Source organism: Narcine bancroftii, chromosome 5 (assembly GCF_036971445.1).
Source record: "Narcine bancroftii isolate sNarBan1 chromosome 5, sNarBan1.hap1, whole genome shotgun sequence".
NCBI lineage: Eukaryota > Metazoa > Chordata > Chondrichthyes > Torpediniformes > Narcinidae > Narcine > Narcine bancroftii.
In genome coordinates this window covers 256326783-256354565 of record NC_091473.1, presented here as the reverse complement: position 1 = coordinate 256354565, position 27783 = coordinate 256326783, and the positions used below count along the sequence as shown (strand labels likewise).

General features: G+C 44.5%; 1 protein-coding gene across 8 annotated transcripts in view; it reads left to right on the top strand.

Moving 5' to 3' along the window:
* plxna2 (plexin A2) overlaps window positions 1-27783 on the top strand; it is a 374997-nt gene that overhangs the window by 59898 nt on the left and 287316 nt on the right. For all 8 annotated transcript variants that reach the window (XM_069942307.1, XM_069942304.1, XM_069942308.1 and 5 more), the window contains exons 3-5: window positions 4252-4356; window positions 6784-8001; window positions 10231-10413. In XM_069942307.1, the coding sequence (XP_069798408.1) occupies window positions 4345-4356; window positions 6784-8001; window positions 10231-10413 (1413 nt within the window). In that variant the 5' untranslated portion in view covers window positions 4252-4344. The remainder of the gene's footprint in view (window positions 1-4251; window positions 4357-6783; window positions 8002-10230; window positions 10414-27783) is intronic.

The window sequence follows — 27783 nt, the reverse complement described above, 5'->3', positions numbered from 1 at the left end:
AAATTACTGGTATTAGAAGGAAATGAGGTTCAGGAATTGGAATCTTCATTTATGGATTTCGAAATTAAGGAAGTTTTTCAAGAAATGCCTAATGGAAAGTCCCCAGGGGATGATGGATTCCCTGTGGAAGTTTAATTTTTTTTATGATGATCTCTCTAATGGATTTGGAGAAGTGTTGAATCAAGTTACTGAAGATCAGAAGTTACCAGAATCATGTTCAAGTGCTTCAATAACTGTCATTCCAAAAAAATAGAGATCCATTAAAAGTGTCTTCATTTAGACCTATTTCTTAATTAAATGTAGATTATAAAATTATAGCAAAAGTATTAGCTAATAGACTTGCTAAATATTTACCTAAATTGGTACATATGGATCATACAGGTTTTATTAAGAATAGAAATGCATCGGATAATATATTTTGAATAATTATTTTGGTCAATGCATATTGAAAGCAACCTAACCATCCTATGGTGGTTGCATTAGATGCAAAAAAGGGTTTTGATAGGGTTGAGTGGGAGTTTTTATTTAAAGTGTCAGAGAAATTTAAATTTGGCATTTCTTTTATTGGTTGGCTTAAGGCTTTATATACAAACCCGATTGCTTGGGTGGTGACAAATGGACAGATTTCTTTACCATTTAAATTGACTCGTTCAACTCGACAGGGCTGCCCATTGTCACCAGCCTTATTTGCGTTGGTAATTGAACCGTTAGCTCAGGCTATTAGATAAAATGAAGAAATTAGAGGGATGAGGGTTAAGAATGAAGAATATAAAATTAACTTATTTGCTGACGATGTGTTGGTATATTTAATGGAACCGAAACAGTCGTTGAAACAATTACAAGAATGTTTGCTGGAGAACTATCGGGGTATACAGTTAGTTGGAATAAAAGTGAAATTTTACCAGTTGGAGTGGGAGATTATTCTGAATTTAAAACAATTACAAAATTAAGGTGGATAATTAAAATTAAATAATTAGGTGTGTTTATGGATACGAATTGGCAATCATTATATCAATTAAATTATGTTCCTATTTTAAGACTGATTAAAGCAGATTTGATTAAGTGGAAAGATCTTCCATTAACTTTGATTGGTCAGGTTAATTGTATTAAAATGAATATTTTTCCTCGAATTCAATATTTATTTCAGTCACTACCTTGTTTAATTTCCAAGGGCTTTTTTTTCAAGATTTGAATAAAGAAGTGCGAGAGTTTTTAATGGAAAGATAAATTAGCTTGAGTGGCGTTATATAGACTTGCATGGAAGTTTACATTGGGCGGACTACAATTACCACATTTTCAAAACTATTATGAAGCAGCCCAGTTGAAGTTTATTAGTAGATTGATGGATTTAGATCAGTCTCCTAGCTGGGCTAAAGTGGAAATGGCGTGTATATCTAGGGTTGAAATACATGAATTTATATTTCATTTGAATTTGATATGCTGATATTGAAACATTTGTTAAAGATCTGGATTTAAAAAGAACAGGGTGTTAGGGTCGAAAGATAAATTATCAATTTTAACTCCATTGTATAACAATCAGCTTATTCCTTTTTCAATGTTTAATAATTAAAGATTTGGGACTCTAAAGGAATAAAGACAATACAAGATTGTTTTGTAGAGGGGAAATTTCTTTAATCAATTGAGAGAAAGATTTGGTATACCTGTAAATTCTTTGTTTGCATATTATCATCTTAGAGCTTTGATAAAAGATGTAGAGATTTGAATCTTTGATTTCCTCTATACCGAAAAAGGGTTATATTTCAGTTATGTATAATTTGTTACAAGATAGTATGGATAAGACGGATTGGGAGAAATCTAAACTTAAATGGGAAAGTGATTTAGTATTTATTTTTCCTGAAGATGATTGGGTGAATATGTGTCAGGACAATGTAATTAAATTGACTAATGTAAGATATGGAATGGTTAATTATAAATTTTTACATCAATTATATTTGATCCCAGAAAAGTTTAAAAAAAAAAAAAAATGTGGGTTTAGTAATTCGGATTCTTGTTTTAGATGTGGCTCATGTATTGGAACTTTTATACATGTTGTTTGGAATTGTGTTAAAGTTCAATCATTTTGGGAAGGAATTAAAGTAGTTTTGGAGAAATTATAAAATTATTGTTCGATCTAACTTTTTTGTGGGAAATTTGTATTCGTTCAGGGGAATTTTTGCTGAATCTTGGACTTTGTTGAATCTTTATGCCCCTAATATAGATGATGAGTGGTTTATTTTAGAAGCTATTTTTATTGTTAACTCAAGGTAGTGAAAATGTTTTCATAAAATTCAAATTGCTTTTGTACGTTTGGTGTTATCAGTAGCGCGTAAATGTGTTGCTAGTACTTGGAAAGATGATACTGAGATTAATATATCACGTTGGCATAATAAATTGAAATCGTGTATTGTTATGGAAAAAAATTACCTATAATTTACATGTTAATTATACTTTTGTTAGTAAGTGGTCTCCATATTTGAAATATAAAATTTTTTTTTTTTTTGCTCCTCTTAAGGGAGTTGGCTTTAGGGCAGGAGGGTGGGATGTCTGTTAATGCAAAATTTTCTTTGATTATTTCTATACTGTATGTTGTGGTTTTGTTACATTTTTTCAAACTTTATTTAAAAGATATGGTGTTCATTTCTGGTCACCTCATTACAGGAAGGATGTGGAAACTATGGAGAGGGGGCAGAGGAGATTTACCAGGATATTGCCTGGATTGGAAAATGTGTCTTCTGAGGCAAGGTTAGCAGAGCTGGGACTTTTTTGTTTGGAGCAAAGAAGGATGAGAGGTTGACAAGATTGAGAGCCATAATCTGTCTCTTGACAGTCAGTACATTTTCACAGGGCAGGAATAGCAAAGACCAGAGGGCAGGTGTACAAAATGAAGGGAGGAAAGTTTAGGGGAGATGTCAGGAGTAAGTTTTTTTTAGAGTTGTGGGTGTCTGGAATGCATTGCTGAGTTGGTGGTGTAGGCTGAAACATTGGGGTGTTTAAGGGACTCTTAGACACATGGATGGAATAAAAATAGTATTTTTGTAGAAATGTATAGGAATGTGGAGGGTCAAAAGGCTTGCACTGTGCTGTGGTGTTGTATGTTAATGTGGTGCTAGGGAACCAATAGCTTATCTTGGATGCCCGGTTTGAGTTGTGATGGTTCCGGATTCCATCACAACCTTGGCCCAAACCTGGAGCAGTGAGATGAGATGTGAGTCACTCCCATTATCAATGTGTGACATTCACCTCCTCATTTCTTGAGCTGCTTCTGGTCCCAAATTCATCTTTCTGACCTCATCCCATCATAGCTTCAGTCCAGTGGAGTGTGACGTTGTGCAGCATGTATCTGAGTGTGGCACCAAGGGCACTGGTTGAACTGGAACCTGTGGATCATTTAGTTATGGAACCACTCGGCATAGAATGGGGCCTTCAGCTCAATTCCTCCATGCTGACCAAGTTGACGTTGTAGGATAGTGGCAGTTCCTTGCTGTTGGCCCAGATAAATCTGAACCCTATCAATCTATCTATCCATCCAATAGAACATGGGCCGACCTTGGTTAAGGTTAGAGAACTCTCCTGGAGTTCCTCAGGGCTTTATCAATGACCTTCCTTTGCCTGCAGTCAGAGGTGGAGATGTTCACTGCCCCACATTCAATTCTATTTGGAACTGCTCTGTGAAGGATGCAATTTAAATTTAAAAGTGGACTTGCAGCAGGGTAACAGGCCCTTCTGGCCCTCAAGCCCATGCTGTGAAACACGAAAATCTGCAGACGCTGTGATTGTCTTATAAGCACAGACGTTACCAACGTTTCGAGCCTGAGCCCTTCTTCGAGGTTCAAGAGAAGTGCTCAGGCCCAAGATGTTTGTTGTATATTTTTACAAGTCTCTACCCCCCTCCCCCACCCCAGTTCACATCCACATGCATCTGGACTGAGACAGTATTCCGCTAGTGACCCGTGGTAACTCTGTGCTACCTGTGCACATCTCCAGCGAGGGTGTCTAATCATTTATTTTGCCAGGACAGGCAATGGCATTATTTGGGTCTCTCCCACCACCAATATCCAAAGCAAACTCAGCTGGATGTGCCACATAAATACCAGGTCCGGGCTGACTCGTCCCCATGCACCCCAAAGGGTAATCACTGTCTGCAAGGCACCACTTCACTTGCCTAGATGTGCCAATGCCAACTGCAAACCTTGGCTAGGAAAGAAAATGTCCCATGTGACTTGCTCATCATCTTGTTTGTTGGTTTTGCAGCCTCCAGGGATTTGTGGATGCGCGCCCCAAGGTTCCTCTGCTGCTCCACACCACTCGATATCCTCCTGCTGATCGTGTGGATCCTTGACTCGAATGCCTCCCCAAGTAAGTGACCACACACTACTCTAGATTATATTCCATTTGCCCCACTGACATGGACCACTTTCCCCCTCCTGAAATCTGAACGTTTCCTCCTTACTGTCAGTATTTCCTGTTTCTGATTTCATGGTTGGCATAGTGGGTAGTGCAATGCTGTTACAGCCCCAATGATTGGGACTAGCGTTAGAATCCTGTGCTGTCTCTAAGGATTTTGTATGTTCTCACCATGTCTGTATGGGTTGTCCCTGGGGGTTCTGGTTTCCCCTTGCCCTTCATAATATATGGGCTTAGAAATTAATTGGGTGTAATTGGGCAGCTCGGTCTCATGGGCCAGAAGGGCCTGTTACTGCGCTGTATGTTTAAATTTAAAGAAAAGATTACATTTAAATTAAAAAATTAAATACCTTCAGCATGGTAACAGGCCATTTTGGCCCACGAGTCTGTGCCGTTTAATAAACCAACACCCCCGGTATGGACTCCTGGGCCAAAATGGCCTGTTGCCATGCTGCAGGTCTAAATATAAAATTAAAAGGTTGGCCACTGCTGCCTTAAAGTCTTCTTGAAATGTAGCTTATGAGTGCATTACCCAGACATGTTAGAGAAACTCAGCAGGCCGTAGCATCCAGAGGAAGTAAAAGACCGTCTGCGTTTTGGGCCTGGGCCTCCAACGAAGATTTTGGATTCCTGACTAAGAGCTTGGGCTCGAACCGTTGGTTACCCGTTACTTCCTCTGGATGCTATATGACCTGCTGAGTTTTACCAGCAGGTCTGTGTTTTGCACAGTTATCAGCAGGGATCTGGCTTGTATCCTGCACCCTTCACTCTGCTGGGTATGGCTGCCTCTGTCTCCCAGTGTCAGTGGCACAGGGAATTTATCGTGATGTGGGAGAATTTTGGAAGGGATTACGTTGGGTTAATTTAAATGGCCATTTGAGGGTCGGTGTGAACAGTGGGCAGAATGGCCTGTTGTGGGCAGAATGGCCTGTTGTGGGCAGAATGGCCTGTTGTGGGCAGAATGGCCTGTTGTGGGCAGAATGGCCTGTGGTGGGCAGAATGGCCTGTGGTGGGCAGAATGGCCTGTGGTGGGCAGAATGGCCTGTGGTGGGCAGAATGGCCTGTGGTGGGCAGAATGGCCTGTGGTGGGCAGAATGGCCTGTGGTGGGCAGAATGGCCTGTGGTGGGCTCTCTCATTACCTCTATTGACCCTTAAAGACCTGACTCCTTGTTCTTCATGAACAGCTTTAGACTTTCTTTTCATTTAACTTGCAGCTTTTGTCAAGCTTTCCATTTTAATTTGGGAATTTAGCATTAGCAGTTCGCATAACACCGTTACAGCGCCAGTGATTTGGGTTCAAATCCCGCAGTGTTTGTCGGGAGTTTGTACGTTCTCCCTGTGTCTGTGTGGGGTTTTCCCTGGGGTCTCCAGTTTCCTCCCACTGTTGAAAATGAACTGGGGGTTATGTTATTTGGGTGTAATTGGCTGGCACAGGCTCGAGGGCAGAAAGAGCCTGCTTACACACTGCATGTCTAAAATTAATTCAGAATTTAAAACAAATCATTCTAGTCTCCCTGTAGAGTTCTGTTACAAGTAACTCCAACGGGCTTCCCTTGCTTTTGGTCTCTCTGTCCGTGCACCATCCAGGGTTTTCAGTTTTAGCAGACCCCTTCCTTGTTGGGAGAAGAATTACCCAGAACCCTTTGAATCTCCTCCAGATCCTCTGAGCTTTTCATCTTGGAAACCTGCTCCCCTCCACTTTGAAATTATTTCTCACTCCAGTAATATTGGTTCTAACCCAAGCTTGAAGCCTTGCTCCTATTTTATAATTCTACGTCTAAGTGAATTGTCACTGCCACACAACTGCTGTTCCACAGACACCAGGTTCCCTCAAGGCAAGTCCAGAACCTCTTGCCCTTTCCTTCTCAATGTTTGTAAAAATAAAAAAAAAACACCCAGAAATCTGGAGGAACTCAGCCGGGCTTGCAGCGTCCATCAGAGGTAAAGACATATTACTGACATTTCTGGCCTGAGTCTTTCCTCAAGGAGTGTTCTGACATGTCGGAGATATATCTGAGAACGTGGATGCTGTGAGACTTGCTGACTTCCTCCAGCATTTCTGGGTGTTTTTGCTACAATTGCAGAGTCTGCAGACCTTTGGGTTTCACCCCTCAGTGTTGGGTTTGGAGCATCAGGCTCAATATGTTCTCCCAATTTCACTTTCCCAACTTTTGCTTCTGTGTCTTTTACCCTGACCTTGTCCAGCTTGTTTGACCTTTTGTGGAAAATCCGTGAGGTTGGTCAGTGAATTAATACCTGCAACTTGGAACTTGAGCCCAGAGGGTAATTGACACAGTCTGCATAATTTCAGGCACGTGGAGTTAATATCATCGATGTGTGTTGTGACTTAATTTGCATATACTGTCCTTGCTTTCCAGAGTCATGTGATCATCTACTTTCCAGACTGGAATCGAGTCCCTGCACAAACGAAGTTGAGAAGAGGTTGTCCCAAAATGTCGAACTGTGTGCTTTCTGTCACCCTGCTCATAACATTCCTTGCACAATACTCGTGGAGCAGGAAGGAGTTCACCAATTTCACCATCAACGGTCGGGACTGGGTATTTAATCACATGGCTGTTCACAGTGTAACTGGGAATGTTTATGTTGGTGCCGTCAATCGGATTTACAAACTCTCCAGCAACTTGACCCTACTGTTGTCGCACAAAACTGGTCCAGAAGAGGACAACAAGCTCTGCTACCCACCACTGATTGTTCAGCCTTGCAACGAGCCCCTCACTCTGACCAACAATGTGAACAAATTGCTCCTTATCGATTACTCAGACAACAGGTTACTGGCCTGTGGAAGTCTCTTTCAGGGAGTGTGCAAGCTCTTGCGATTGGATGACCTCTTCATCCTGGTTGAACCTTCACACAAGAAGGAACACTATTTATCCAACGTGAATGAAACTGGCACCATGTATGGTGTCATAGTCTCCTCGGTGGGCTCAGACAGCAAGCTCTTCATTGGTACAGCTGTGGATGGTAAACAAGACTACTTTCCAACCATCTCAAGTCGCAAGTTGCCGCAGGACCCAGAGTCTTCAGCCATGTTCGATTTTGTACTGCACAGTGATTTCGTGGCTTCTCTCATTAAAATCCCTTCAGACACCCTGGCCTTGGTGTCGCACTTTGACATCTTCTACATTTATGGTTTTAGCAATGGAAACTTTGTCTATTTCTTGACTGTGCAACCAGAGACTGAAGGAATTACGGGCTCAACAAACGACCAGTTCTACACCTCCAGAATTGTGCGGTTGTGCAAGGAAGATGCAAAGTTCCACTCCTATGTCTCGCTGCCTGTGGGTTGCGTCAAAGATGGGATCGAATACCGTCTCCTCCAGGCTGCCTACTTGTCAAAGCCAGGAAATATCTTGGCAAAATCGCTGAACATTTCCACAACTGATGATGTGTTGTTCACCATCTTCTCTAAAGGTCAGAAGCAGTATAGACGTCCACCGGCAGAGTCTGCACTCTGTGTGTTTGTCGTCAAATTTATTAACCGACAGATCAAGGAACGACTGCAGTCCTGTTACCGTGGTGAAGGGAATCTGGAACTAAACTGGTTGCTGGGAAAGGATGTCCACTGCACCCATGCGGTAAGTAATGAGGTGCTGTCTTGACTGAGCTGTTCCTGAAGGTGACAGGTGGTGTCCCCTCTTATTGTCCTTGTGTAATGACAACAAATTCTCACCATCCTCCTCAAAGCATCGAGCGGCTCTAAGTTCGTTCCACTTCATTTATCATCAGATGGTACAATCCAACGAAACAGCGTTCTCCGATCCACGGTGCAAACACAGACCTAATGCATACAGACAGAAACTACAGATGCACAAAACTTGTCTACCTGTCTTGCATATAGATTGGAAATAAACATTATTAGTACATAGTAGAGTCCCGGGAGGTTGTTTGAGCAGTCTTACTGCACAGAGAACCATAGAACATGACAGCACAGAAACAGCCCCCTTCAGCCCTTCTACTCTATACCGAACCATTTTCTTGCCTAGTACCATGTATCTGCACCCAGTCCATATCCCTCCCATCTAGGTTCTTGTCCAAATTCGTAAATGTTAAAATTGAGCCCACATTCACCACTTCAGCTGGAAGCTGGTTCCACATCCCCACCATTCTCTGTTTGAAGAAGTTTCCCCTCAACTTTTCCCCTTTAACTCTTACCTCCCCTCCGTGGAAAAAGCCAACTTACATTTACTCTATTCCCCTCATCGTTGTACACCTCTCTATCAAATTTTTCCAGCGACGAGCAGGTTTTTGAACTGCTAACTACCCTAATCACAAACTAGGCATGCACCACAAAATGCCTCTGTGCTGTTGAAATGTTACCTTTTTCTTTCACTGTGATCACTGAGGAGGTTTACAAGGATGTTTCTGGGAACGAAAGGGTTATCATATGAGTGGTGTTTGACAGCTTATGGCCTGGACTTGTTGGAATTGAGGAGAATGGGGGGGGGGGGGGGAAATCTCATTTAAACATTTCAAATGTTGAAAGGCGTGGACAGAGTAGATGTAGAAAGGTTGTTTCCCATGGTGGGAGAGCCTAGGACAAGAGGGGACAACTTCAAGATTGAAGGGCATCTGCTTAGAACAGAGATGAGGAGGAATTTCTTCAACCAGAGGGTAGCAAATCTGTGGAATTTGTTGCCACAGGTGTTGGTGGAGGCCAGGTCATTGAGAATTAAAGGCAGTGATTGATAAGTTCTTGATTGGCCAGGGCATCAAAGGTTATGGGGAGAAGGCCTGAGTGGGGGGATGGTTAATGGTTAAATGGTGCTGCAGACTTGATGGGCTGAATGGCCTATTTCTGCTCCTATGTCCTCTGGTCTAACTGAATATTTGTTATAATTAACCATATAACCACTTACAGCACAGAACAGGCCAGTTCGGCCCTACTAGTCCATGCCGTACAAATCCCCACCCTCCTAGTCCCACTGACCAGCACCTGGTCCATACCCCTCCAGTCCTCTCCTATCCATGTAACTATCTAGTCTTTCCTTAAATGTAACCAATGATTCCCCCCTTGACCACGTCTGCCGAAGCTCATTCCACATCCCCACCACCCTCTGCATCAAGAAATTTCCCCTCATGTTCCCCTTATAATTTTCCCCCTTCAATCTTAAACCATGTCCTCTAGTTTGAATCTCCCCCTTTCTTAATTGAAAAAGCCTATCCACATTTACTCTGTCTGTCCCTTTTAAAATCTTAAACACCTCTATCAAGTCCCCTCTCAATCTTCTACGCTCCAGAGAAAAAAGCCCCAGTCTGCACCACCTTTCCCTGTAACTCAAACCTTAAAATCTTGTCAACATTCTCGTGCACTCTCTCTATTTTGTTTATATCTTTCCTATAATTTGGTGACCAAAACTGTACACAGCACTCCAAATTTGGCCTCACCAATGCCTTGTACAATTTCATCATAACCTCCCTACTCTTGAATTCAATACTCCGATTGATGAAGGCCAACATTCCAAATGCCTTCTTCACCACACCATCTACCTGAGTATCAGCCTTGAGGGTACTATTTACCACAACTCCTAAATCCCTTTGTGGCTCTGCACATCTCAATAGCCGACCATTTAATGTATATGACCTATTTAGATTTGCCTTTCCAAAATGTAACATCTCACACTTATCTGTATTAAATTCCATCAGCCATTTCTCAGCCCACACCTCCAGCCTTCCTAAATCACCTTTTAATTCTTATTTATTATTTTTAATTTGACTTTTGACAAGTAAGAAAATCACTGCATATTATACAATGTGTATGACAAGCTCGTGATCATTATGACTCTAAGCCTGTGTTCTTTTTCCAGCCGGTCCCAATCGATGATGATTTTTGTGGATTGGATATAAACCAGCCCCTCGGAGGCTCTGCTCTCGTAGAAGGCATTGCAGTCTTCACAGAAGATCGAGACCGGATGACATCGGTTGCATCCTACGTGTTCAACGATCACTCTGTGGCTTTTGTAGGAACGAAAAGTGGGAAACTTAAAAAGGTAAAAGAGAATTCCGTCTTCCAAAGTGGTGATGTAGAGTGTGACAAAGATTAAGATGTACGTTCTGCTTTTAAAATTAAGATGGTCAGAATATTCACTTGTCAGGATCAAAATGGACTTTGATATTTGCAGGAATGTTTCAATGCCATGAAATTTTGGCTGTGCAGAGAATGGTGCAGAATTGAATACCTTTACCCTGGTTAAAGGATGGGTGATAAACTGGCTAGGCTGATCCCATGATGAAGTACGAAGCCAAACTTGTCCACAGCTGAGACATTAACTTGTGAATCTCTCCTCAGATGCTCCTGATGTGCTGAGCATTTGTGTCATAGGCTTCATTTTTATGCAGGAGATCTTGCTCTGCCTTCATGTGAATTTACTGATGTTGAATCCTTTGGTGAACTCTGTTAATCCAGGACTCTGTTAATCCAGGACTCTGTTAATCCAGGACTCTGTTAATCCAGGACTCTGTTAATCCAGGACTCTGTTAATCCAGGACTCTGTTAATCCAGGACTCTGTTAATCCAGGACTCTGTTAATCCAGGACTCTGTTAATCCAGGACTCTGTTAATCCAGGACTCTGTTAATCCAGGACTCTGTTAATCCAGGACTCTGTTAATCCAGGACTCTGTTAATCCAGGACTCTGTTAATCCAGGACTCTGTTAATCCAGGACTCTGTTAATCCAGGACTCTGTTAATCCAGGACTCTGTTAATCCAGGACTCTGTTAATCCAGGACTCTGTTAATCCAGGACTCTGTTAATCCAGGACTCTGTTAATCCAGGACTCTGTTAATCCAGGACTCTGTTAATCCAGGACTCTGTTAATCCAGGACTCTGTTAATCCAGGACTCTGTTAATCCAGGACTCTGTTAATCCAGGACTCTGTTAATCCAGGACTCTGTTAATCCAGGACTCTGTTAATCCAGGACTCTGTTAATCCAGGACTCTGTTAATCCAGGACTCTGTTAATCCAGGACTCTGTTAATCCAGGACTCTGTTAATCCAGGACTCTGTTAATCCAGGACTCTGTTAATCCAGGACTCTGTTAATCCAGGACTCTGTTAATCCAGGACTCTGTTAATCCAGGACTCTGTTAATCCAGGACTCTGTTAATCCAGGACTCTGTTAATCCAGGACTCTGTTAATCCAGGACTCTGTTAATCCAGGACTCTGTTAATCCAGGACTCTGTTAATCCAGGACTCTGTTAATCCAGGACTCTGTTAATCCAGGACTCTGTTAATCCAGGAGGAAGGTCGAGGATTGTGGAGCGTTTTGGACAAGGATGTCTGTGTGTTTTCTGTGGGAAGAGCAGGACACTGATCTGCTTGGTCTGGGTTCAGCACCAAGACCAGAGCAGGGGCACTCCGGGAACAGGCTTACACAGGTCCAATCTGATGCTGCTGTCTTTTCCACTCAGCTTCTCCTAACAAAACCAGGATTTGAGAATGGATTTTCATCAGTTTGGATGAAGCGTGACAGGGAATACTCCAGAACACAAGCTGAAGAGATGTTGAATACAAACTTTAGTTGTTAAGTGTGCTGACCTTTGACCTTGCTGATAAACCTTGCATCAGGGTTGTCTATCAAGTCTCTTTAGTCTTTGGATTGGCTTTGGGGATGAATATTTATGGAGGGGTAATATCCACGTCAGCTGCAGGCTCGTTGGTGGCTGACAAGTCCGATGTGGGACAGGCAGACATGGTTGCAGCGGTTGCAAGGGAAAATTGGTGGGTTGGTGTTGGGTGTTGGGTTTTTCCTCCTTTGTCTTTTGTCAGTGAGGTGGGCTCTGCGGTCTTCTTCAAAGGAGGTTGCTGCCCACCGAACTGTGAGGCGCCAAGATGCACTGTTGGAGGCGATATCAGCCCACTGGTGGTGGTCAATGTGGCAGGCACCAAGAGATTTCTTTAGGCAGTCCTTGTACCTCTTCTTTGGTGCACCTCTGTCTCGGTGGCCAGTGGAGAGCTCTCCATAGAACACGATCTTGGGAAGGCGATGGTCCTCCATTCTGGAGACGTGACCTACCCAGCGCAGTTGGATCTTCAGCAGCGTGGATTCGATGCTGTCGGCCTCTGCCATCTTGAGTACTTCAATGTTGGAGTTGAAGTCGCTCCAATGAATGTTGAGGATGTAGCGGAGAAAATGCTGGTGGAAGCATTCTAGGAGCCGTAGGTGATGCCGGTAGAGGACCCATGATTCAGAGCCGAACAGGAGTGTATGTATGACAATGGCTCTGTATACGCTAATCTTTGTGAGGTTTTTCAGTTGGTTGTTTTTCCAGACTCTGTGTAGTTTTCCAAAGGCGCTATCTGCCTTGGCGAGTCTGTTGTCTATCTCGTTGTCGATCCTTGCATCCGATTAAATGTGCAGCCGAGATGGGTAAACTGGTTGACCGTTTAACCAAATGACATGGTCTGTGCCCTTAGACAGCTCCAAGAAAAGTGCAGAGTACAAAATAAAGGACTCTACATCACCTTTGTTGACCTCACCAAAGCCTTCGACACCGTGAGTAGGAAAGGGCTTTGGCAAATACTAGAGCGCCTCTGATGCCCCCCAAAGTTCCTCAACATAGTTATCCAACTGCACGAAAACCAACAAGGTCGGGTCAGATACAGCAATGAGCTCTCTGAACCCTTCCCCATTAACAATGGCGTGAAGCAAGGCTGCGTTCTCGCACCAACCCTCTTTTCAATCTTCTTCAGCATGATGCTGAAACAAGCCATGAAAGACCTCAACAATGAAGACGCTGTTTACATCCGGTACCGCACGGATGGCAGTCTCTTCAATCTGAGGCGCCTGCAAGCTCACACCAAGACACAAGAGCAACTCGTCCATTAACTACTCTTTGCAGATGATGCCGCTTTAGTTGCCCATTCAGAGCCAGCTCTTCAGCGCTTGACGTCCTATTTTGCAGAAACTGGCAAAATGTTTGGCCTGGAAGTCAGCCTGAAGAAAACTGAGGTCCTCCATCAGCCAGCTCCCCACCATGACTACCAGCTCCTAGAACGCTTCCACCAGCATTGTCTCCGCTCCATCCTCAACATTCATTGGAGCGACTTCATCCCTAACGTCGAAGTACTCAAGATGGCAGAGGCTGACAGCATTGAATCCACGCTGCTGAAGATCCAACTGCGCTGGGTAGGTCACGTCTCCAGAATGGAGGACCATCGCCTTCCCAAGATAGTGTTATATGGTGAGCTCTCCACTGGCCATCGTGTCAGAGGTGCACCAAAGAAGAGGTACAAGGACTGCCTAAAGAAATCTCTTGGTGCCTGCCACATTGACCACCGCCAGTGGGTTGATATCACCTCCAACCGTGCATCTTGACGCCTCACAGTTCGGCGGGCAGCAACCTCCTTTGAAGAAGACCACAGAGCCCACCTCACTGACAAAAGATAAAGGAGGAAAAACCCAACACCCAACCCCAACCAACAAATTTTCCCCTGCAACCGTGTCTCTCTGTCCCGCGTCGGACTTGTCAGCCACAAACGAGCCTGCAGCTGACGTGGACATTTACCCCTCCATAAATCTTCATCTTCGAAGCCCAGCCAAAGATAAAATTGCACATAACGAGTCAATGAGGGACAATTAAAACTTTTTCCTGAAGTAGTTCCTTACTGATCACAGAGCAATTATGGTATTTGGATGACTTCAGGTCGTATGTGAATGGAAAGGAAATGTTTGAAAACACCACTCTAGAAGGTTCCGCTCACCCTCCTGCACTCCTGAGGAAAAAAGATCCCAGCTTCTCCTAGTCCCCTAAGCGTTCAGTAACATACTTGTTAATTTTTCCTTTACTGGTTCCACAACTGCTCACAATGCTCCCATGTTGTACAATTGTTGCATGATATCCCAACCTCTGCACTCAAAAGTCTGATTGATGAATCCTTGAACAGTACACAAGAGCTGGAGGAACTCAGCAGGTCATGCAGTGTCCGTGGAAAGCAATAGGCAGTCAACGTTTCAGGCCTGAGCCAAAAATAGTGCAGTGAGGGGGAGGAGCACAGGAATGCAAGTTATGGGCAAATGGAGGTTGGTGGGAGGGGGTAGAAGGAGCTGAGGTGATGTGCAAGAGGGTAGAAAGTTAAGAATGATGCTCTGATTGGAGGAAGGAAGGGGAGTGTGGAGACTTCCAAGGCATAGATAATGGACAGGGGAAGGCGAGAGGGGAGGAGGAGATGAAAGAATGGATGGGGGAATACTGGAAATTGCTCAATATTGATGCAGTCTTGTGGGACACTGTCGAGACAATATCGGGTGTTGTTGCTCCAATTTACGGATGGCCTCAAACTGGCAGTGTGAGGCCATGGACAGGAATGTCAGTGTGGTGGTGTGGAGTATCTGGCCACTGGTAGGTCCTTGCTGTTGCAACGGACAGAGCGAAGGTGCTCAATGAATCTCTCTCCCCACACTCTGTGTCCAGTCCCTGCAGCTTTCCAACTCTAATTCAATGATATCTCCTTGCTGGAGATGTTTTGTGGTCCAGGTGTCTTGAGATCACTTGGCTAATTGCATTTTTGTGGCTTTGAAAGATTTTTGTGATCTCACTGTCACAGCATTGGTCTCATAACTCAGCTCTGAAATGTTACAGGGCATGAGACAGACAGCACAGATCTTTGTGTCTCTGCTTCAACTGAAGGGCATATTTATCTTTTACCACAGTTGAAAGTTGAGAGCTATCATTTTTATGTCAGAAACATCATCTTTCTTCTCTCTAGTTAATGGAAATACAGACTGTTTGTTTCCACCAAACCTTGTTTAATCCGGCATGTCGTCGATGTGTGGCTCCATCATTTCAAGCTATGTTCCTTTTTCAAAATGCCAAAATAAGATTTGCACCATCAGTATTCTGGTTTGAGAATAAAGGCTGTGTGTTGACTGGCCAGGTTTTCATGAAGTACTGTGTACCAGAAAAGATCTGGCCTGTCACCTTGCTGTTCCAAGGCAGATTCGGATTTATTTTCACCGTATGTCGTCCTTTCCCCATTTTATTCCAATTTTCCTCCCTCAATATGTTTTCAAGAACATCCTATCATACAATGCGAATCAAGTCCTCAAGTTCTGCACAGAAACAGGCCATTCGGCCCACTTTGTCCATGATGCTTATCTATGCTAAACCTATTTGCAAGCATTAGGCTCATTCCTTTTCACCTTTCCTATCCAAGAATATTATAAGCTTGCTGCAGTATCTGCCTGCACCACCTTCTCTTTAGCTTGTTTCAAATAGCTCACTGTGAAATATTTGGTGCTCCAATCTCCTTTAAATTTTCTCCGTCTCAAACCTGTGATCTCCAGTCCAGATTGCACAGGGAAATGACAATCTACCAAATCCAATATCCCTCCTAATTTCATAAACTTCTGAGATCACCCCTCAACTTGTGACATTCCTCTGTGTCCTTGTACTCTAGCCCTCCTTTGCAGGAACACCCTGATGAATTATTTCTGCACACTCTCTATCACCGCCACATCCATCCTATAGTTCGGTGGCCAGAACTTGCACCATGCTCCAAAATTTAACCAATGTTTATTCTTCTACTCTGTTTTGCACACCTTTTGGGCTTTGAGGAAAGTTCTCGCAGGAGGACGCTGGAAAATAGAACGTGACGACACAGCCCCTTTGGCCCTTGATGTATAAAAACCATAGTGCATTTACATAAAAGCCTTGTTTTCTTTCCACCCCCCATAATATGGACCCTTTTTACAGTGAACCATAAATCTGCCTACTCGTCTGCTCCCGAGTGCCCCGAGGGCTATTTGGGGTTTTTTGACTATTTCCAATGCAGTGATTGCTCCCTTCCTATTTCTGACCTGACTCAGTAGATGCCCTCTGCAGCATCCTTCCTTTTTGCAGCTGTGACAGTAATGCTACTCCACCCGACCCTCACACCTTTTACCTTCCTATCCCTTTTTGAACATCTAAAACTCTAGTAGCTGCATCAGTCAATCCTATCCTTGCATCAGCCAGGTCTCTGTAACATCAAAATTCCACACTGATCCATGCTCTGTTCATCTCCCCTATTCCAGGTACTTCTTGCATTGAAATAAACACATTTTGAAATTTCCAGCAGACTAGATTTATGCTTCCTGCACTGCCTATCCTTTCTCACCACACATGGCATTAACCTTTCCACCTTCTACCCTTTCATCCTGGTACCAACCCCCTGCCAAACTAGTTTTCGCAAACCTCTTTGCCAGGATATTGGTCCCCATCAAGTTCGAGTGCAATCCATCCTTGGCCTGCACACTGGCCAAGCATTTGGACCACATTCCTTTGTACCACAGGCATCTGTTTATTAGACTTGGGGAACCTGCGGCACGCAAGCCCAAACGCAGGTTGGAAGGGAACCTGCGGCACGCAAGCCCAAACGCAGGTTGGAAGGGAACCTGCGGCACGCAAGCCCAAACGCAGGTTGGAAGGGAACCTGCGGCACGCAAGCCCAAACGCAGGTTGGAAGGGAACCTGCGGCACGCAAGCCCAAACGCAGGTTGGAAGGGAACCTGCGGCACGCAAGCCCAAACGCAGGTTGGAAGGGAACCTGCGGCACGCAAGCCCAAACGCAGGTTGGAAGGGAACCTGCGGCACGCAAGCCCAAACGCAGGTTGGAAGGGAACCTGCGGCACGCAAGCCCAAACGCAGGTTGGAAGGGAACCTGCGGCACGCAAGCCCAAACGCAGGTTGGAAGGGAACCTGCGGCACGCAAGCCCAAACGCAGGTTGGAAGGGAACCTGCGGCACGCAAGCCCAAACGCAGGTTGGAAGGGATCCTGCGGCACGCAAGCCCAAACGCAGGTTGGAAGGGAACCTGCGGCACGCAAGCCCAAACGCAGGTTGGAAGGGAACCTGCGGCACGCAAGCCCAAACGCAGGTTGGAAGGGAACCTGCGGCACGCAAGCCCAAACGCAGGTTGGAAGGGAACCTGCGGCACGCAAGCCCAAACGCAGGTTGGAAGGGAACCTGCGGCACGCAAGCCCAAACGCAGGTTGGAAGGGAACCTGCGGCACGCAAGCCCAAACGCAGGTTGGAAGGGAACCTGCGGCACGCAAGCCCAAACGCAGGTTGGAAGGGAACCTGCGGCACGCAAGCCCAAACGCAGGTTGGAAGGAAACCTGCGGCACACAAGCCCAAACGGTACATTTTCTGTGTGCTGACAATTGGGTGCACAGCAGCAGGTGGTCAATTTAAAGGGTGCCATGGTTTACGTAGTGATATGTAACACATATCAATGCTGTTACAGCGTTGGCAACCGGGGTTTGAATCCTGTCCTGTCTGTAAGGAATTTGTACGTTCTCTCCATGTCTGTGTGGATTTCCCTGGGGATTCTGGTTTCCTCCCACCATTCAAAATGTACCAAGATGTAAATCAATTGGGTGGCATGAGCTTGTGGGCCAGAAGGGCCTGTTACCGTGTGGCATGTCTAAAGTTTGAAAAGTTGTATGTAAATGTCGAAGTTCCTTCTCTGGGATGTTGTGTCTGTGCCTGCCCCCACTGCAGTGAGATGTGTCATTATCGTGGTACAAATCTTGAGTGCCAGTACCCTCTGGAACAAGCGTGGCTCTGAAGGATGGAAGTGAGTTTCAGCTCCAGGCTGAACGATGTCTGTTCAAGCTGAGGTTTGAGCAAGGTGTGTGGCCCTCACACTCCTGCTCTGCTTTACTAACAGACAAGTCACCCTCCCCTGTCAGTTCAACTTTCATCCCAAGCAGCTCTGGCCAAACACTTCCACAATGAGTGTGATGTTATTGAGGGTGCTGTTCACAATGTGTGGTAAGAACAGTTACACAGATCTTCTGTTGGAGAGGATCTCTGATTCTTTATCTTCACCCCCTCCCCCATTAAATGTTCTTAATTAAGTTTATTGTTATCTGATTGTACAAGTACAACCTGATGAAACAGTGTTCTCTGGTCACACAACTAGACCTACACACACATACAGACAAACAGTACATACTGTATGCAGGACAAGTATTCATCCATAAAAATGAATAAATATTGTTTTGTACATGAGACTCTTGGAGGGTCAGTGTGAGAGGTTCCTTTGGTCGTTCAGCTTTCTCACTGCCTGTGGGAAGAAGCTGTTCCTCAGCCTGGTGGGGCTGGCTCTGATCCTCCTGTATCTCTTCCCCAATGGGAACAGCTGAAAGACGCTGTGTGTGGGGTGGAAGGGGCCCTTTTCAGACAACAGATATTGCACTTTTTAATTGGTTTAAACTTTAAATACTCTGAGCCTCGACATGGTTTGAACTGAGGCAAAGCATGCACTCGTTTGCCTGTTCAGTCAAGAATGAGGGAGGTCATTAATCCTCAGGAAGCAAACTTGGATCAGCCTGGTATGAACTGAGCACCAGACATTACACACTTGGCAAACATCCTGCCAATGACTTGGCTCACTTCCTAGCGTCGTGACAGAGATTTAACATTTGGGATCTGTTTGAATTCCCAAGTGCTGCTTGATTTTTTGGGCTGGAGTTTGAGGAGGGAATTCACTAAGTAGGCAGTCCGTGACCTCATCAGGACTAGAAGAATAGCTTTTACTGCTTGCAAAAGCCCTTTTTATTTTAGGACCACGTTATTTTGCCTTTGTAGCACATTGCAGGGATCTGCCTGAAGGAAAAAGATGCTTCAAATTCCTTCAGATCTGATCTTTCCTGAACAAGTCTGGAGGTTAGGATGGTGAACTTTTGGCAGTCCGCAGTCCCATTCATCTCATCTCCTGTTGCTGTTTGAATTCTGATTCATTTCCTGCTGGAAGCAGCTTTAAGGTTTAGAGTAGAGCCAGAGATTCATACAGCATAGAACAGGCCCTTCGAACCTGACTAGTCCATGCCAACCAAATCATTCTGGGCTAATCCCATTTGCCTGCACTGGGACCATATCAGTTGAAGCCTCTACTATCCATAAACCTGTCCACGTGTCTTTGAATGTTGTTGTGTACAATTTCTACAGGTTCCTCTCACACCTTGTTCCAGATACGCACCACCCTCTGAGTGGGGTCCCTCCTAAATTTTCCATGGGATATGGACTGTGGGCATTCCCTTTATCTGTGTGGTTTTTGATTTTTTTAACCTCTAAGGTCACCCCTTGGCCTCTAAGGAATAAAAAAGTAAAACTCGAGAGTCTGTAGACCCTGCGGTTGAAATAAAACATGATGCTGGAGAAACTCAGAAGGTCAAACAGTGTCCTTTGTAGAACAAAGATAAAGATGCAGAACCAACGTTTCGGGTTTGAGCCCTTCATCAGGGTACAGAAAAATGTCGGCAGGTGCCCAAGATGCCACACCTCATGTTGTACTAAATGTACCTCTCAATAAGTCTGGTGCCTCCATGGCACCAGTCTAAGGATAAAATCTTACTCTTCGTTTAGTTTTGAAGATTGGCTTTTGGTTGCTATTACAGCTAATGCAGGCCTTGAAGAAGCTGATGGTTAACTATTTTCATCCTGGATGATTGAAATGTCGGTGCAGTGTTGGTCACTCTGCAATCATAAATATTATCTCACTAATCGTGTCATCAGGCAGAATTATCAGTGTGCTGTAATCTGCTTTGATCTTGTTATTTACATTATGTTCCTCAGAAACTCGAGTTCAAGGCAACAAAACCATATCAGCAAATAGATTGCAATTATTACTGGAACAATAGGATGATACTTCGCTGCCAGTTCGGATGAATTTAGTCGGAACCTTCGATGTGTTTGCTCAGAGACCTAGATTTTGTAATGAATTGAAATGATTGCAATTCACCCTTGTTGCAGCAATGGCGATTGCTCGGACAAACAGATTGACGCAGAGGTACTGAGGCTGTTGTTGAGCTTCTGTTCAGATGAAGTTCTTCAACCTGAAACGTCTGAGTTCCAATGGTTATGTGGCAGCTTTACAAAACACTGATTGGGCTACGTTTGGACTATTTAGTATGGTTATCACACTGCAGGAGGGATCTTGTTGCATTGGAGGGAGGGCAGAGGATTTTCAGCAAGAATTAGAATGCAGAACAGTACAGTCCGTGCTGAACACGAAGCTAAATTAAACCATCTCATCTGCCTGCAAATAATCTGCACCCCTCCTGAAACTGCTATGATGTCTGCTTTCATCACAGCCCATGGCACCAACCAGACTCTGGACAAAAAAAGAAAACTTCTTGCCTGCACATCTCCTTCAGACCTCCCCGGGATGGAGGTGGATGTGTAACGGTCGAGAAGGGTGGGAACATGGAGGAGAGCTGCAGTGAGAATTTTGAAATCAAGGCTTACTTGACCAGAGAAATTGATGGAATTGAAGGCAGATAAATCCCAAGGGCCTGATAATCTACATCCTAGGGTACTCAAGGAAGTGACCATTCAGATAGCAGATGCTTTAAGAATTATTTTCCAGAACTCGATAGACTCAGGATCAGTACCCATGGATTGGAGGGTAGCTAATGTTACCCCACTATTTAAAAAGGGGGGTAGAGAAAAAGCGGGGAATTATCGGCTGGTGAGCCTTACATCAGTAGTGGGCAAAATGATGGAATCCATTATTAAGGATGTAATAGTGGAGCACATGACTAGCAGAGAAGGGATCGGACGGAGTCAACATGGATTTACAAAAGGTAAATCATGCTTGACAAATCTATTAGAATTCTTTGGGATGGTGACAGGTAAAAATAGATGGGGGAGAGCCAGTGGATGTGGTGTACCTGGACATCCAAAAGGCCTTCGATAAGGTCCCGCATAAACGACTGGCTTCCAAAATCAAGGCTCATGGGATTGGGGGCAAAGTATTGATGTGGATTGAGAACTGGCTGGCAGGTAGAAGACAGAGAGTTGGGATTAATGGCTCGTTTTCTGAGTGGCAGGCGGTGACCAGTGGGGTGCCACAGGGATCTGTGCTGGGACCCCAGCTGTTCACAATTTACATTAATGATCTGGATGAGGGGATTGGATGTAATATCTCCAAATTTGCAGATGACTCTAAGCTAAGAGGGGTTGTGTGCACGGAAGAGGGGGTCAGGAAGCTCCAGTGTGATTTGGATAAATTGAGGGACTGGGCAGATACGTGGGAAATGCACTACAATGTGGATAAATGTGAGGTTATCCACTTTGGTAATACAAACCGGAGGGCAGATTACTATTTGAATGACAATAGATTAAGAGATGGGGAAGTGCAGAGAGACCTAGGGGTACTTGTATACCAGTCTCTGAAGGCGAGCATGCAGGTACAGCAGGCGGTTAAAAAGGCAAATGGTATGTTGGCCTTCATATCAAGAGGGTTTGAGTCTAGGAACAAGGATACCTTACTGCAGCTGTACAGGGCCTTGGTGAGACCCCACCTGGAGTATTGTGTGCAGTTTTGGTCACCTTATCTAAGGAAGGATGTTCTTGCAATGGAGGGAGTGCAGAGACGATTCACCAGGCTGAGACCTGGAATGGCAGGAATGACTTATGAGGAAAGATTGCGCAAATTGGGATTGTACTCGCTGGAGTTTAGAAGATTGGGAGGGGATCTCATAGAGACCTATAAAATTCTGGCAGGACTGGACAGAATGGATGCAGACGGGATGTTTCCAAGGATGGGAAAATCCAGAACCCGGGGCCATGGTTTGAGGATAATAGGCAAACCATTTAGGACCGAGATGAGGAGGAATTTCTTTACCCAGATGGTGGCGAATCTGTGGAATTCATTGCCACAGAGGGCAGTAGATGCAGGTTCATTAAATATATTTAAGAGGGAATTAGATCTATTTCTTCAGTATAAGGGTATTAAAGGTTACGGAGAGAAGGCGGGGACGGGGTACTGAACTTTAAGATCAGCCATGATCTCGTTGAATGGCGGAGCAGGCTCGAAGGGTCGAATGACCTACTCCTGCTCCTATCTTCTATGTTTCTATGTAGACCAGAGTGGATTAGCAAGGAGATTTGGGCAACGCGGTGTAAAATATTTGGAAGACACAGAGATTTGCATTTTTACCTTTGAAGCTGGTCCCAAGTACCCAGAACAGTGAGACAAAGGGCAGGCCCTTCAGCCCATATTGTTGAACTCACCATGACTGACATACTGAGAACTTGGAGGACAGTCATGGAACAACTCTACTGATCATTTAGAGTGTGAATGAAGGGCTTGGTTACTCATCAGGTCTTGTCAAGGAATGTGGAGTTCTCAGCAGTCAGGCCAGTGACCGATTTCCAGCAATTTTCCACTCTGAAGACCAAATAGTGAAAAGCTGAGCAACAAAGCGGTTTGGTCGGTCATTTTCATCGTCAGAACTCCTGACTGGTGGTTCATAAAATGGCTTCGAGTCAGAGTTCACAGGCCCTTAGTCCCAATGTGTCCATGTTTGACCCATATCCCAGGTCACTAAACCTTCCTATCCGTGCTCCAGTCTAAACATTGGGATTCTCCTCTCTTCCTTCCGCTGGAAGCTCATTCCATAGTTTCTGAGTGAAGAAAGTGGTTCTCTGGTCACTTTTAAATGTTTCTCCTCTCACCTTAAATCTACGCCATAGTTTTCGATTCCTTTACCCTGGGGGCGTTATGTATCTAGGCTATGGTCTTGTAATTTCATTAACTTCTGCAAAGCTTCCTGTGCTTCAGGGAGAAAAGTCCTACCTATCTTTGTAACTCAAGCCCCCCAGTTCGTGAATCTTTTCTGTGACCTCTCCAGCTTAATGATGCCGGTGCTATTGCTGGGTGACTGGAACTGTACACAATGCTCCAAGTGTAGTCTCACTAGGGCAGTGTAGTTGCAGTGTGATGTCTCTGCTCCCTGAACTCATTCCCCTGACTGGTAAAGGTAAACATGTCAAATACTTTCTTCACTCTGTCAACTTGTGTTCCTGTTTTCAGGAATTAATACCCCCAGGTTTTTCTGTTCTGCAACACTCCCCAGGGCCCTACCAGTCACTCTGAATGTCCTGTCCTGGTTTCACCTACTAAAATGCACCACCTTCCTCTTATCTGAATAAAATCCCATCTGCCTTAAACCTCTTCCCCAGTTCACCTGGATCCTGTTGTAATCTGGATAACATTCACTGTGCACTGTATCATCAATGCTGATGCCATTTGGAAACTTGCTAACCCAGGTGGTTAAAATAGATGACCAACAACAGTGGCTCCTGCACGGTTCCCTGTGGTCATAGGACTGTCATTCAAATCGTAACCCTCCACACCCCTCTCTGTCCCCTAGCACTGAGCCAATTCTGCATCCAATTGGCCAGCTCCCTCTCCATCCCTTCCAGACCAGCATGCGTACCACGCAGAAGAAAGTAAAAGCACGACAGTAGGTTACACAGTGAACGTTATGCAGCAAAAGTAAAGATACATAAGCAAAGTTTTGGGCTTGAGACCTTCAAGGGATGGCAAAATGTCGAGGCGCCTGAACAAAATGGTTGTGGGTAGAGGAGAAGCATAGTCCCTCAGTCAGGAGGTAATGGGTGGATAAGGGAGGGAGGGCACACCAGCAAACAGGGGCCGTGAATGGAGAGGGAAAAGGGTGGAGAGCTGATGAAAGAAGACGGGGGATGGAGAGAGAGAGAGGGGAGAGCGGGGAGTGGGCTAGCAGAAATCAGAGAAGTTGATGTTAACACCATCTGGTTGGAGAGGGCCCAGATGGAATATTAGGTGTTGCTACTCCAATTCACAGTGGTCTTGATGGGATAGATATGTGAGAATGGGAGAAGGGCACAGAATTGTCGCTTGTGCAGACTGGAAGGCATTCAGCAAAGCGATCTCCCAGTCTGTGTTCAGTCTCTCCAATGTAGAGAAGTCCATGAAGACCTGCCCTCATCAATCTTTTTGGACATCTCTTTAGAAAAAAAATCAAAATCATGAGACTTCGGGTAATTCTGTCAACTTTCCTTTGAACTCTAGAATGGGGAGGGACCCATTTTAAATGTCAAGAGTCTGTGGTTGATGCTGATCTGTTAATGCTGGTCTTAGTAGGGTAGCTAACCCTTGGAGGATTGGATGTGTCTTACTGTGGGCCAGGAGCAGCAGACGAGTTGGCTAACTGAGGGTTAAGAAGTTAACAGAGGCAGGGTGTTCAGAGGGAACAAAGGGTGAGAGCAGTGTCCAGGGAGTATGGCCACCTAGCTAGGAATAAAAAATATAAGAAAGGTAGGATGGAGATTAGGGTAGAAGGTAAAAAAGAGAATATATGTGAGGGTCATTCTCTGAGATGCATATATTTTAATGCAAGAAGCATAATGAGCAAGGTAGATGAGCTGAGAGCATGGATAGATACTTGGGGTCGCGATATTGTGGCAATTAGTGAGACCTGGCTACAGGAGGGGCAGGACTGGCAACTTAATGTTCCGGGATACATTTGTTTTAGATGTGATAGATCAGGGGGTAAAAAAGGAGGAGGAGTTGCTCTGCTTGTTAGGGAGGACATTACTGCCGTGAGGTGACAGGATGGTATGGAGGGATCGACCAGTGAGGCTGTTTGGGTGGAATTGAGGGGTGGAGGAGGCAAGAGGGTGCTAATAAGGGTGTATTACAGACCACCAAATGGGTCAAGGGAATTAGAGGAACAAATTTGTAGGGAGATAATGTATATGTGTGAAAATCATAGGGTAGTGATCATGGGAGATTTTAACTTCCCACACATTGATTGGGATACCCATACGGTTAGAGGGCTGGATGGGCTGGAGTTCGTTAAATGTGTTCAGGATTGTTTTCTAAATCAGTTAGTAGAAGAACCGACTCGGGATAGTAGAAGAACCGACTCGGGATGGTGTAATACTGGATCTCCTGTTAGGGAACGAGCTAGGTCAGGTAGCGGACATTAATGTTGGAGATCCAATTGGGTCTAGTGATCATAATTCTGTTAGTTTTAGGGTAGTTTTAGGGAAGAGCAAGGAGAGGCCTAAAGTTGAGGTTCTGGATTGGAAAAGAGCAAATTTCGTAGGAATAAGAAGGGATTTGGGGAGTATTGAGTGGGACAGGATATTTTTAGGTAAGGATGTTAATGAAAAATGGAGGGTAATCAAAAAAGAAATTTTGAGGGTACAGAGTAGTTATGTCCCAGTCTGGATCAAAGGAAAGGCTGGAAGTCATAGGGAGGCTTGGTTTTCGAGGAATATTGGAAATTTGGTGAGGAGAAAAAGGGAGGTGTACAAGAGGTATAAAGAGCAGGGAGCTGAGAAGTTGAAGGAGGACTACAAGGACTGTAGAAGGAATCTTGAGAAAGAAATTAGAAAGGCCAAAAAAAGGCATGAAGAGGCTTTGGCTGACAGAGTAGAAATAAATCTGGGTTTCTATAAGTACATTAAAAGTAAAAGATTAGTGAGAGATAAAATTGGACCCCTTGTAGATAGCGAGGGTCGGCTGAGTGAGAAGTCTGAGGAAATGGGGGAAATTTTGAATGATTTCTTTGCCTCGGTATTCACTAGGGAAAAAAATGTTGAACCAGTTGAAGTAAAGAAAAATAGTGGGGAGGTCATGAAGCATATAAGGATAACCGAGGAGGTAGTGATGGCTGTGTTTAAAAAAGATAAAGGTGGATAAATCTCCCGGACCGGACACAATATTCCCTAGGACACTCAGGGAGGCTAGTGGACAGTTAGTGGGGTCATTAACAGAGATATTTAGGATGTCACTGGCCACGGGAGTGGTACCAAAGGATTGGAGGGTGGCACATGTGGTTCCTCTGTTTAAGAAAGGGTCCAAAAGAAAACCTGGGAATTATAGGCCTGTAAGTCTGACGTCTGTGGTGGGCAAGTTGATGGAAAGTGTTCTGAGGGATGCTATTTACAAATTTTTGGAGGTACAAGGATTGATAGGGAGTAATCAGCATGGTTTTGTCAGGAGTAGATCATGCTTGACAAACCTGATTGAGTTCTTCGAGGGGGTTACAAAAAAGGTTGATGAAGGGAAAGCTGTGGATGTTGTCTATTTGGACTTTAGTAAAGCTTTTGACAAAGTTCCCCACAGGAGGTTAGGAAAAAAGGAGGAGGCATTAGGTATAAATAAGGAGGTAGTGAAATGGATTCAGCAATGGTTGGATGGGAGGTGTCAGAGAGTAGTGGTGGAAAATTGTTTGTCCAATTGGAGGCCGGTGACTCGTGGAGTTCCTCAGGGTTCGGTCCTGGGTCCACTATTATTTGTTATATATATTAACGATCTGGGTGTAGGGGTAGAAAATTGGATAAGCAAGTTTGCGGATGACACAAAGATTGGTGGTGTTGTGGACAGTGAGGTAGATTACCGTAGATTAAAAGGTGATTTAGGAAGGCTGGAGGTGTGGGCTGAGAAATGGCTGATGGAATTTAATACAGATAAGTGTGAGGTGTTACATTTTGGAAAGGCAAATTTAAATAGGTCATATACATTGAATGGTAGACAATTGAGGAGTGCAGAGCAACAAAGGGATTTAGGAGTGATGGTAAATAGTACCCTCAAGGCTGATACTCAGGTAGATGGTGTGGTGAAGAAGGCATTTGGAATGTTGGCCTTCATAAATCGGAGTATTGAATTCAAGAGTAGGGAGGTTATGATGAAATTGTACAAGGCATTGGTGAGGCCAAATTTGGAGTACTGTGTACAGTTTTGGTCACCAAATTATAGGAAAGATATAAACAAAATAGAGAGAGTGCAGAGAAGGTTCACGAGAATGTTGACAGGATTTCAGGGTCTGAGTTCCAGGGAAAGGTTGTGCAGACTGGGGCTTTTTTCTGTGGAGCGTAGAAGATTGAGAGGGGACTTGATAGAGGTGTTTAAGATTTTAAAAGGGACAGACAGAGTAAATGTGGATAGGCTTTTTCAATTAAGAAAGGGGGAGATTCAAACTAGAGGACATGGTTTAAGATTGAAGGGGGAAAATTATAAGGGGAACATGAGGGGAAATTTCTTTACGCAAAGGGTGGTAGGGATGTGGAATGAGCTTCCGGCAGACGTGGTCGAGGCGGGATCATTGATTACACTTAAGGAAAGACTGGATTGTTACATGGATAGGAGGGGACTAGAGGGGTATGGTCCGGGTGTTGGTCAGTGGGACGAGGAGGGTGGGGATTTGCTACGGCATGGACGAGTAGGGCCGAACTGGCCTGTTCTGTGCTGTAAGTGGTTTAAAAAAAAAAAAAATTGTTCTTGTCATCTTTGCCTGCTGGGAATGGGTAAAAGGTAATGGCAAGCCAGCTTTTTGTTGGGCTGGTCTGTTTGTGTACACAGAAGCAGCTTTCAACCCCCTTTCAGTTTCTCGCTAATGGACCTGTTCCAACAGTTGGGTATAAATCACACTTCATTTAATTGGTAACTGATTCATCAGCTGAGAGAGAAACTGGCATTGAGACCATTGGATTGGATTTGATGATATTCCGTAACGTCACTGCATCCCTGGTTTTTGTTTGGTTAGAAATGCTTTGCTCACCAGAGGATACCTGACTGCTTCTCTCTGGACTCCT